General features: G+C 41.9%; 1 protein-coding gene across 1 annotated transcript; it reads left to right on the forward strand.

Moving 5' to 3' along the window:
• Nucleotides 1-1,953: 1,953 nt before the first annotated feature.
• Nucleotides 1,954-12,154, forward strand: LOC129869614 (transcription factor MafA-like). Its single transcript, XM_055944179.1, has 5 exons — nt 1,954-5,974; nt 7,798-8,608; nt 8,793-9,071; nt 10,101-10,319; nt 10,412-12,154. Exons 2-5 carry the CDS (start codon nt 8,012-8,014, stop codon nt 10,556-10,558), a joined length of 1,242 nt encoding a protein of 413 aa, XP_055800154.1. The 5' UTR covers nt 1,954-5,974; nt 7,798-8,011; the 3' UTR covers nt 10,559-12,154.
• Nucleotides 12,155-13,025: the final 871 nt, after the last annotated feature.

A 13,025-nucleotide genomic window follows, 5' to 3' on the forward strand; every position in this document is an offset into this window, starting at 1 on the left:
GACAGATCCTGCGAGGGAGGGGGCCCCCTTATGAGGTGAGATGTGTAAGCCTGCTGCTTGTAACAGAGTTAGCCAGGATAAGGACATGTATCTGTGGGATCAGAGGGAGTTAGAGGGAACCTCCAGACCACAGCCTCACACCATCTGTCTCAGTCAGAAAACAGGCCATGTTGCACTTTTAATCCCTCATGTCCAATGTTCCCTCTAATATTTTGGGGCACTGAGCAAATTTTAGGTCTTGTGAGTGGAAATTTGAAAGTTGTGAGAATTTGTGAGAATAGCCTTACAGTTTTAGACAGAAGCCAATAGGCTATTGTGGCTATTTGAGCATAATGCAGGACTACCAACAAAACCAATGGACCAAATCCCATAACATTTTCACATTGAAATTCACTACATGACCAAAAGTATGTGGACACCTGCGAACATCTCATTCCAAATTCATGGGTATTAATATGGAGTTGGTCCCCCCTTTGCTGCTATAACAGCCTCCACTCTTCTGGGAAGGCTTTCCGCTAGATGTTGGAACATTGCTGTGGGGACTTGCTTCCATTCAGCCACAAAAGCATTAGTGAGGTTGGGCACTGATGTTGGGCGATTAGGCCTGGTTTGCAGTCGGCGTTCCAATTCATCCCAAAGGTGTTCGGTGAGGTTGAGGTCAGGGTTCATTGCGCATGGTGATCTTAGGCTTGTGTGCAGCTGCTCGGCCATGGAAACCCATTTCATGAAGCTCCCGACGAACAGTTCTTGTGCTGACAGTTCTTGTGCTGATGTTTCTTCCAGAGGCCGTGTGGAACTCGGTAGTGAGTGTTGCAACAGGGAACAGACAATTTTTACGTGCTATGTGCTTCAGCACTCGGCGGTCTCGTTTACACTTCACAATAACAGCACTTACAATTGACCGGCAACTCTAGCAGGGCAGAAATTTCACAAACTGACTTGTTGGAAAGGTGGCATCCTATGACGGTGCCACGTTGAAAGTCACTGAGCTCTTCAGTAAGGCCATTCTACTGCCAATGTTTGTCTTTGGAGATTGCATGGCGGTGTGCTACATTTTTGTCAGCAACACATACTTTTGTATATATAGTATAGCTTTTGATTTCTATGCTATAGCCCACAGTAGCCTATATGTGGTGTTCAATGGTGGCCCACATCGCATGAGACTTTTAAAACGTTTTTTTTTACATTATGAAGTACTTGAGATTAATTATTATTTATTTCAACTTGGTCTGTAACATTATTGGCCTAATAGGTGACTGTAAATTGCATTGTACTTTGTTTTATGATGCAAGAAACCAATTTACTAAATAAAAGTAAATCATTATTACCATATTGAGAATTAGACAAGGTTGGCTACCCCTCTGCCTATTGGCTTGTTTGCATATTCAAGCCTGTCTCAAAATACAACACTACCTCTTAACATAAGCTTTTTACCTGACTGGCTTTTCAAATAAATGTGGTTTACACATTTTGTGCTCTTGTAGGAAGCAGTAACTCCCCATTGTTGACCTATACTTATCTATAACAGGGCTAATAACTCGCTAACTAGCAAAGAATATCAACAAATGTGCACATGCTGAACTGATCTGAAAAGCGCATTCACTCGGGGCTCATGGGCTACCCTAACCAATAGAATTCTACATCATTGCTCTCTGGCTCTGCCTACAACAAAATCACAGACTCAATCTTGCAAGTTAGATTTGTTTTGGTTTGTTGCATTGAAAAGAGCCTGATATAATGTTCATTCGATCACAGAAAAAGTGTTGATCTGTATAGTGCAAAGTAATAGGGCGAACTCAGTGAAGTTCAATCTCTTGCGTCTCTGTGTGGCCTGACATTTCTTTTGTGCGGCATTCTTGGAGGCGGTGCGTGGCCGCACACCCGCGCAGCTTAGAGGGACATTGCTCAGGTCCCTCTCCTCCATTCTCCTCTTTCTCTACTATCCTTTTGACACTTTGACCCAGGACAGGAGCTGTTTTAAGGTATTAGGGTAAACAAACCGGGGTGACTGTGGGGTCAGCGCTGTGCTGAGGGGTTGGGTGTCACTGGCTCCGTGGCTAACCATTGCCCTAGGCCAAAGCCCTCTGCTCAACTCCATGACACAAGGAGCTGTGAAACTGTTACTACACATATTACACTAATCAAAAATGCATATGCCAAATAGAGTGATTATTACAGTAACACGTGTGGATAACAGCTAGGAAGACAGACTGATCCATTGTTTAATGCCACAGTAGTCCCTAAAACAAATGCTGCTCGTATTATTTCAGAGAGGTGATGCAAGTATTACTGTTCAGGAGCAAGTGCTCAGAACAAGGGATATTACAAAGGAGAGAAAGATACATGTAGGTTGGATATGGACTGAAACAGAGTGAGCTTTGGGGATTGTGATTTGTGGTATCATACAGTATGTGAGGTGTCTGAGTTATGTTGATGATTATATGAAAATAGTGTTTGAGATGTGGCTCCTGAATGATGAGAGGTGAGGTGAGGAGGAATGTTGGAGCTGTTGTGTGCGCTAGGGGTGGTAATGCATTTGGCATGAAGTATGAGGTAAGTTCCTCTATATCTCCCTCTCTTTCTTTGTCCCTCAGACTCACGGTAGGCCCAGTTGGTTTAAACGTTAAGCTTTCCCCCGGAAACATGACAGGAGATAGTGATGGAGAGATAGAGGTAGAGGAAAGGGGGGTAATTGTTTTTGCAGTTCTAGAAACAGTAGGATGGTCTCTGGTGGCTGTACCTCTGTCTGCTTGACTGTGTTGTTCTTACACCCCAAGGCTGAATATCTGATTGATAAATCGACAACATAATTAAATGTTTTGTGATGGACAGAGTTAAATAACATGGCCTAGATTTTAAAAAATCTCTGTGCGTCTTTTTTTTTGTATGTGTGGTTGTCTGTGTGTGTGTGCCTGTCTCGGTATGTTATTGGTTTTGTTTACCCTCCAGATCAGATTTGGGCAGACAATATTAACTCACTGATTCCTTAACGAGACGTTATTAAGACACAAAGAGACTCCGGATTAACAAGTTTAGCTTTTGAGGATCATTAAAAAGTGCTTGTTATGCTTCTCTCAGCTTGATGAATTTCAAAGGGGTGAAAAAACAGAGATTATACTGTTTCTAAAGGCTAACTCCAAGAGACAACATGGTGTGAGGGGACATGGGGTCTGGTATTTTGGGGGGACAGGCGAAGAACAGAGACATGGACCATGGCCAGATATTTTAATATCTCTTGCCAGTGCCTGTGGCAATTTTGAGTTTATTATTTAATGTGGAAAGTCAAATAATGATTTGAAGTGAATTGGCTTTATTTCGCTTGATTCATTTGCTCCACAAAATAGCTTTCTAGTCCCTTCCCCAGATATCAGATACAAAATAAGAATGTTACATTTTGAATGAGAATGACTCACTTAAATGACACTGTAGCGCTTCAAAACATTATCATGTATTTATCGTCTTGATTTCTGTCATTACATCATTATTACGCATTTCTTTTTTATAGGTCATCATAGTGTTTCAGTAGCGGTAAGTGGGAAAGGGGAGAGCGGGATACCTACAGTGCCTTCAGAAGGTATTCATACCCCTTGACTTATTCCACATTTTGTTGTGTTACAATCTGATTTCAAAATCTATTAAATATATTTTTTTACCTCACCCATCTACCCACAATACCTCATAATGACAAAGTGAAAACATGTTAGAAATTTTTGCAAATGTATTGAAAATGAAATACAGAAATATCTATTTTACATATTCACACCCCTGAGTCAATACATGTTAGAATCCCATTTGAAAGTGATTACAGCTGTGAGTATTTCTGGATTAGTGTCTAAGAGCGTTGCATGCCTGGATTGTACAATATTTGTACATTATTCATAAAAAAATTCTTCAAGCTCTGTCAAGTTGGTTGTTGATCATTGCTAGACAGAGATTTTCAAGTCGATTTACATCAAAACTGTAAATAGGCTGTTCAGGAACATTCAATGTCATCTTAGTAAGCAACTCCAGTGTATAGTTGGCCTTCTGTTTTAGGTTATTCTCCTGCTGAAAGTTGAATATGTCCCCCAGTGTCTGTAGGAAAGTAAACTGAACCAGGTTTTCCTCTAGGATTTTGCCTATGCTTAGCTCCATCCGTTTCTTTTAATCCTAAAAAACTCCCTAGTCCATGCCGATGACAAGCATTCCCATAACATGATGCAGCCACCACCATGCTTGAAAATATGAAGAGTGATACTCAGTGATGTGTTGTTGGATTTGCCCCAAACATCACGCTTTGTTTTCAGGACAAAGTTAATTTCTTTGCCACATTTTTTGCAGTTTTACTTTAGTGCCTTGTTGCAAACAGGATGCATGTTTTGGAATATTTTTTGTACAGGCTTCCTTCTTTTCACTCTGTCATTTATGAGTAATTACAATGTTGTTGATCCATCCTCAGTTTTCTCCTATCACAGCCACTAAACTCTGTAACTGTTTTAAAGTCAACATTGGCCCCATGGTGAAATCCCTGAGCGGTTTCCTCCCTATCAGGCAACTGAGTTAGGAAGAACACCTGTATCTTTGTAGTGGCTGGGTGAATTGATGCACCATCCAAAGTGTAATTAATAACTTCACCATACTCAAAAGGATATTCAATGTCTGCTTTTTATTTTACCCATCAACCATAGGTGCCCTTCTTTGCGAGGCATTGGAAAACCTCCCTGGTCTTTGTGGTTGAATCTGTGTTTGAAATTCAATGATCGACTGAGGAACCTTACAGATAATTGTATGTGTGTGATACAGAGATGAGATAGTCATTCAAAAATCATGTTAAACACTATTATTTCACACAGAGTGAGTCTTATTATGTGACTTATTATGTTTACTCCTTACCTTATTAAGGCTTGCCATAACAAAGGAGTTGAATAATTATTGACTCAAGACATTTCAGCTTTTCATTTTGTATTAATTTGTAAAAAAGTCTAAAAGCATGATTCCACTTTGACATTATGGGGGTATTGAGTCCAGGCTAGTGACAAAAAAATCTAATTTTAAATTCAGGCTTTAACACAACAAAATGTGAAAAAACTCCAGGGGTGTGAATATTTCCTGAAGGCACTGTAGTCAGTTGCCCAACTGGATACATTCAACCGAAATTGGTCTTCTGCATTAAACCCAATGCCTCTGAATCAGTGTCCACTGTGTGGAGGTAGAGAGCCCATCAATCAAGTTTCAATACAACCTTTGTAAAAGCACTAAGAAGTCTCTCTTAGTCTTTCTATTACAAGATCACTTTTGATAAGCTGTCAACATGGCTATCTTCATAAACATGTGTGTAGCAGTCGCAGTTCACTGTAGCAGCAAATGGGAAGCAAGTATATGTCATGAAGCATTGATAAGGTGACATCATGACATGCCCGGATGAGCACGCTCCTTGTGGTGTTACCACCACACGCTTAACATGGTTTATAATATGATCTGACATGTGACTACTGATGGGTTTGCATGTGTGTGTGGAGAGTTTGTTTGGGGGATGGCTGTAAGTGCATGGGTGTATGTTGATGCAAAAAATATGACATTTTAAACAGAGTTAATGGTATTTTTGGCAATGACAAAAATGTGGGGGCTAGTGGAGTCGGGGGGACAGAATGAGAGAGAGAGAGAGAGAGAGAGAGAGAGAGAGAGACAGAGAGAGAGAGAGAGATTTGAACCATGATTACAGAGAGCCGTGGCTCTAGAGAGGGATATTGGGGTGAGAGAGAAGAGGGGAGTGTGATGAAGAGGGAGACAGGGATTTGCAACAGAGAGGAGAGAAAGAGAGGGGGCAGTGACACTCAGTGACAGAGTGTCATATGCACTCACATGTGCACACACCCTCTCTTTTTTGTCTCTCTCTGTGAACATGTGTCGGTAAATCCGTCAGTCAGTATAGTCACTTTTGGGGGGGGAAATGGTGAGAGGACATCCAAATCAATCATCCTATCTATGACCTACGGTAAGAACTTTTTTTTCAACTACACCTCCTCTTCTCCTTCCCTCTCATTCCTCTCTCTTTCAGGCCTTTATCTCTCCTAGTGTCATTCTACTTTTTTCTCTCTCTTTCCCCATGTCTCTCTGTCTTTCTGTTGGTTCTCTCTCCACCTACTCTGGGCTGAAGCCAGGTTGAGGCCTCTGTGGCGCCCCACAGTTTTCCCTCTCTGTCATGGGCCATAGTGGACATCAGGGGCTACAATTAATGTGTAGAACCATCTGTCTGACATGGGTTGTCATTATTATTATTTTTACAAGTAAATATGATGATTATCATCAGTATAGTAAGTGCTGATACTGATTAAGTATTCGTTGTAGAAATAGTTTGGGATGTTGTACTACCAATTTTGAGGTTGTTGTTCCGATTTCAAATGTTTTATTTTCAAGAAGAACTATAGTACTATATTTCGAAATGTGCTCTTGTACATGATCAGACAGATTTTCAGTTTGTTTATGTAATTCTTGTGTGGTAATTAGCCCAAAGTTTAAGTTTCAAAGTGTTCTAACATAAAACAAGAATACTAGAAAGACTGAGAATTTTCTTTGAATTTAATATCTTTTGACATGTTCAGTGCATGTTGGAGAATGTATTTGAAGTCTATGTTTTTCTGTCATTAATATCTATTTATAAAATATTCAGTTAGATTATCTTCTCTGTACAAGTGTTTCTTCATTAAATGACCCTTGAGGAATAAAACAGCAGAGAAAAGTTATAGGTCTTCATTCAGTCACAACCTTAGCTTTGAAATAGTTTTTGAAATTTGGGCTTGGAAGTCTCTTCTGTTATGGAGATTATGAAAAGTGAATGCTTTTCGAATTACTGAAATGTGCTTTGACCTGTTATGTTATCAAATGAATGAATGTCATTCCATTAAGAAAATACTGAAGCTATGAGATGGGTAGAAGTTCTATCCTATTGCATTGCTTACTGATTTGTCCCTGAAATTCAGATAGCTTTGAAATTTTAGACAGCAAAAAAGTTTAGTTGGACTTGATGATGACCAAATTCACCCCATAGTCAATTATATCAACATCACACCATTCCAGTCATATGATGTCACAGATTGTGTCAAAAAAGTTGACGAAAGTATTAGGTGTATAATATGGGTATACATATCTCTCTTGTTTGATTATGCCACATCAGACATTAGTCTTTGCTGCATAACAGCATGTTTACTACCGGTTTATAACAGCAGTCTAAGTTATATAGTACAACAAGAATGCAAGCTGACAAATGTCTATACAAATATAATTGCTATTAGTGGGTTGAGGTCGATGTAGGAATATCCAAATCATGTTTATTTGTGTGTGTGTACATGTGTGTAAATGTGTGTGTTTGTGGGGGGCAATGGGGATCTAATGAGGATTAGTCACTTAATACTTCAACATACTAACAGACAGTTGGACACATACTCACAATGGAGAAGAACACTACCTCACAAGTGTAAATTCACTTGATTGGGTGCACAGGGTGAGAGTCCTGATTTCTCTACTTTCTAGAAAGTTGCAGTAATTGTTTTGGATCTAGTTCATTACTTGTACATACTCAGACAAATTGTAAGCCATAGAGAGAGAGGTCTGGTAAAGAGCTTCTTCCGTCTATGGCCAGATTGTTGTTCTTGTGTTGTTTCCCACATCCTGTCCTCTTCTCTCTCCTCTTCTCTGTCTTCATTAGAGATGTTATCTTGACCTCAGTTCCTGTCTACCTAACACATAGAGATGTTGTTTTAATGACTTTACATCAGCTTTGAGAACAATCACCTATGCCATTTTCTCTCCCTCTGACAGGACCAAGAAGAAACACACACGGACACAGGAAGACTGTTTTTTCCACAGAGGACAGTCGCCAGTCAGTCCATTATTGGACACCAGGGCTGTCTGAGAGTCTGGAGGCATCAAGCCTGTTGTTGTGTATGGACTGCTGCTGCACTAAGACAGAGAGGTGGATTAACACACAACCCTGACACACGGACAAACTCAGTCTGCTCCCAAAGCCGTGGCCATGTCATCTCCTTCTCTCCCCATGCCCTCCCTCCCCCCCAGTCCACTGGCCATGGAGTACCTCAATGACTTTGACCTCCTTAAGTTTGAGGTGAAGCCTGACACTCCTCCTCTCCCTCCCCCCTGCACATTCCCCAAGTCTAGCCTACCCCACGACCCCTCCAGTTCCCCTGGTCCCTACACCAGCCTCAGCTCCAGCCCATACAACTCCCTGCCCCCTTCTCCAACGCTGAGCGATGCCCACCCACCTCCCTCAGCCTCTTCCTCCCTCTCCCCTTCCTCCTCCTCCTCCATCTCCTTCCCTCTGTCCATCTCAAACAGCTACACCTCTGGCATCAGTTCTGGATCTCAGGGGAACATGGAGGGTAGCCCCTTCCATGGGGGTGCCCAGGGTCCTAACCCTGCCTCTTTGGAGGACCTGATCTGGCTCGCAGCGCTGCAGCAGCAGTTTGGAGGGGAGGCGGGGGGACCTGCGTCCCTGCTGGGAGGCGGGCCAGAGCGGGGAGACAGAGAAAGAGGGTCGGTCGGCAGCTTCCTGGGCTGTGAGGACGCTGTGGAGGCTCTACTGAACTCAGCTGCAGCAGCTGTAAACTCACAGGTATGTAACACTGTCTATATTGTCTGTGATGTCTGTAAATGATATGTTGTTATTCACTTTTGATAGTGGGCTCGTAATGACATAGATAGACTATAATCAATGTTTGTATTTCTCTTTTTCTCTCCCTCTTTCTCTCCCTTTCTCTCCCTCTTTCCAATCATCCACTGTGTATTCTCGCTCTCAGTTCCCAGTGCTTTCCCAGAGTTCCAGCAGTAACCTGGGGGATTCGGGTAGTGACAGTGGAGGTGACATTTCTTGCGCCAATGGGACAGATATGTGTCATCGCCCACTCCTCTACCTCTCCTCTGGCCCTCAATTGCTCCCCAACACCAACCCCTCTTCAGCATCCTACCCACAACCCCAGAGCCCCTCTGACCGACTTCACCATCCACATCATCATCATCATCACCACCCGCACCACCCCATCCATGGCCATCATCATCATCATCATCATCACCTCCAAGTAATTAATGGGGTCAGGGGGCACGACAGTATGAAACAAAATATAGTAGAATAACTGAGATAAGCGAAACGAGAAGGCTAGTAACAGGCTAGCAACAACAGCGCCATTACTGGATGGAGCAGGAGCATATGGGAGAGGGGAGGGAGATGTGATAGAGGGATCATGCTGTAAAGGATTGGGATTAGAACATTAGAACATGATTAAGTGTGCTTGCCGTGTACCTGCCATAAGTATAGAAAACATGCCTCTACTCTGAGATGACAATGAGTTTATCTGTAGACATTCCTTGTTCTAAAATGCATTGTTTGTCCTGCAGGCAAGTACAGAATATTGGATTAAATGTAATAAAGGTTGCAATAATTCTCCTTTTAATAGATACAAGTAATTGTACTACATCAACATTGATATATTAACTGTGTTAAAGCTAATACTTACTAGGCCACATCAATAACTCCAGGGTTCTGAATTGATTTGATTTTGATTTTCCTCTAGCTGTTCTAGAGTTGAAGGAGCAATGTGTGGGGCTGGTAATGCTATTGTGTGGAATGTTCAGTACTGTTCTATAGCTGCATTCTCCAACCAGGTGTCTGAGAGAATCTCTGTACAGTATGTGGAGCAGAGTGTGAGCTTATGATAATATCTGCTATTATTGAGGTGTATAACCCTGATTACTGTCACTCACAATCAGTCAGATTATCTGACAGATTATGGACGTGATACCAACATGTGCCCCCTGACACACACAGCTAGGCACACTCTCACATCACGCACAGAACCACACATGCACAACTCAGACACACACACACACACACATGATCACAGTATCATTTTGAGATAGAATAACAGATTGAAGTCTCGTGTCAGTATTGTAGGCCTACTTATAACTAGTCCACTATACACTAGCTCCATCATATTTCCTACTAAATATATTGAAAGTCAGTCAAAATGTTTTAAGTCCTATCTATTCTGTATAACCGTAATTCATGTCAACGTTTGGAAGTAACCACCTCTCCCTGTGTCTGTGTGCAGTGTGGTGGGGTGGATGAGCGTTTCTCAGACGAACAGCTGGTGAGCCTATCGGTGCGGGAGCTGAACAGACACCTGCGTGGCGTCAGTAAGGATGAGGTGGTGCGTCTCAAGCAGAAACGTCGTACGCTAAAGAATCGAGGCTATGCCCAGTCCTGTCGCTACAAACGCTTGCAGCACCGCCACGCACTGGAGTCCGAGAAACACGTCCTCACACAACAGGTAGGACACACACACACAGCAAAAACACACCACTGCCAACAACTACAAAATAAAAGCTCTAATAACTCTCTCCTGTCCGTCTCTCTCCTCAGTTGGAACAGTTGCAGTGTGAGCTATCTCGGGTCCTGAGGGAGAGGGACGCCTACAAGGCTCGCTACGAAAAGCTTGTCAGTACAAACGAGGCTCCACCTACCCACGCCAACAACCCCCCCTCACCACCCCCTAACTACTTCCTCTGAGGACATACCAGAGGAGAGGACATAAAAAGTGAGGGATGAGAGTGGGGTGAAAGAGCAGGTCAGCCTAAATAAGGCCAGCACAGGGGAATCAGACTTTTGGAGGAAGGGTTGGGGGTGTGTGTTCGTGTGTGGAGGTTGTGGAGGTTGTCAGGCGAGTAGTGGGGTTAGGACTAGGCCATACATGACTGTGAAATCAACCCGCTGAGCTGGCACTTCACTGTTAACTTAGGGTTCGAATCGAGCCTTCATAAACAGGACTAATGGTGAAGATTTTAGTTTTGATATCACAGTGACGTTCATAGTAGCACAAAGACTCAATGAAACATCTTCAGCATGCATCCTGCACTGGTGAAATCAGGGCATGGAAGGTCACAGGTCATCCTCAAACTGAACAAACACCATCGTATCATTCATCAACCTTAACACTATCAACCTATCTATGCACATTTATTTCAAGCAGAACAAATTAAAAGATGAACTGATATCCAAACAATGGTTGGGTTGAATCCAGCCCCTGACATGCACACTGTGATGGTGTAGGTTGACTGGTCTGAGTAGTGCTGTGGTATTGGATGTGTGGTGGTGTATGATCTTCAAGTGTCCATGGCATGCAGTTGTACTCACCAGCGAATATTTCACAGTTGCCTACCAAGGTGTTTTTGCTCACCAAGATTTGTTACCCACTATCACATTTTTAAGATGAATAATCATAAAAAAATAATGTACAAGGATCCTTTTTCTGATAGAATTCCTGTGGTTGTGCTAAATGAAAAATTGACATAAACACTCATGTATAAAGTAGATACATAAAAAAAGAAAAATTAAAACAAATCCATACTTTGCTTGTTGAAAATAACTTCACTTTTTGTCATAATGACTATGAAGAATAATTGCAGTGTGCTATCTGTGATTCGTGAACAAACCTCCAAGAGACTTCTTCTGTCATCCTGTACTGTAGGATTTCCACAATCAATCAGTTGACTCTAACATGTGAAACAAGAAACTGTGGTTGCTGCAGTTGTTGTAGTCAAATAGGTCTGTACAAAGAACATCCCCCCCCAAAGGCAACAGAGTGCTAAATGGACTGGGTTGCTGTGTTTTGTCTTCAAGCTTTTATAATACAATCTAGGTTGTGCTGAAAACACTTTTGTAAGAGAGCGACAACCATAATGCAACAAGCACCACAGAGCTGGACACTGTGGATTCTTAAAAAGTGGGGTGAAATGCAAGAAAATGTGGACATTCCAAGACACCTCTCTTAAAACCAGCTCATGAAATGTTACCAGGGTAGCTACATTAGAGCTAATTGTTTTGGCTAGGTGTAGGTTAATTAATTGATTTATCTGTTTTATTTATTCACTTATTTATTCACAGTATTTATTCATTGTTTATTTATGTACCAATTATTATTATTTTACTGGTTTACAATTTAATCTACAAGCTTAGTGTGTACTTTTATTTTCAAGCAGGATGAATCAATATTTTAATTATCTTTTTGATTATTTTCAATAGTATGACTACAATCATTATTGCCATCATGGTTGATGCTCCTACTGTAGTGTGGTTTCCTATGAAATAAAGACAATATTTTTATCATCCTTGGCAGTTTTGTAAATGTTCCAATCTTTTTCTGAATTTCTCTCTTTGTCACATGTACTTTAAACACCTAGTAATCGCTCTCTATCCCTTCTCTGTCCCTCCCACTTTTCCAATCTCCTGTAGACCTGTTCTCTTTACCAAACCTCTTCCATTTCTCTCTCCCTCCATCTCTCTGTCATTCTGTGTCCCTCTATAGAGAGGCAGTGACCCTGGCAGAGCGCTGTTTGGGATGACCTCACCCTCGGCCCTGCCTCCCTCTCTGTGTCTCTCGCTCTCTCTGGCCTGCATAATAGGGACAGGATTAGGGCTATAATAGCGCCCTGACTGCTCACTGCCGGAGTCCATTGTAGCATTGTGTGCAGAGGACGTACACAGAGTAACATGAACACTCACCCTACTCACGCTGTTACACACAGCCACTCACACTTACATTCACTTACAACACGACATATGTTGAAATACACATACTTTACAGTGATGCTTAAATGAATTTACATTCATACAATCTCAGCTTGAAAATATCAGAGGTGAAAAATTGCACCCTTTTCCCCCCCAGTGTAAAATAATATTTACAGAGAGCGTGATAGAGAGAGACAAGAAACACCAACAACAGGAAACCAATGCTAAGATTTAGATAGCCTAAGAAGGCCTAATATGATAGGAGAAAGGCAGACAGAGAGCGAGAGAGAAAGAGAGAGAGCGAACGACAGAGAGTATGTTAGAGGTTACTTCCCAGGGGATAAAGTGACCGCAGAAACGCACACGTGTATGAACACATGTACAGTACTTTGAATGCCCAAAGACACAGACATGTCACACACACACACACACACACACACACACACACACACACACACACACACACACA

Source organism: Salvelinus fontinalis, chromosome 14 (genome assembly GCF_029448725.1).
Source record: "Salvelinus fontinalis isolate EN_2023a chromosome 14, ASM2944872v1, whole genome shotgun sequence".
In the NCBI taxonomy this organism is placed as follows: Eukaryota; Metazoa; Chordata; class Actinopteri; order Salmoniformes; family Salmonidae; genus Salvelinus; species Salvelinus fontinalis.

Excerpts from the sequence above, each read along its gene's own strand:
- LOC129869614 (XM_055944179.1), top strand. The coding sequence starts at position 8,012 with ATGTCATCTCCTTCTCTCCCCATGCCCTCCCTCCCCCCCAGTCCACTG. Across the intron at positions 8,609-8,792 it reads CAGCAGCTGTAAACTCACAG|TTCCCAGTGCTTTCCCAGAG; the intron begins GTATGTAACACT and ends TCTCGCTCTCAG. Across the intron at positions 9,072-10,100 it reads ATCATCATCATCACCTCCAA|TGTGGTGGGGTGGATGAGCG; the intron begins GTAATTAATGGG and ends GTCTGTGTGCAG.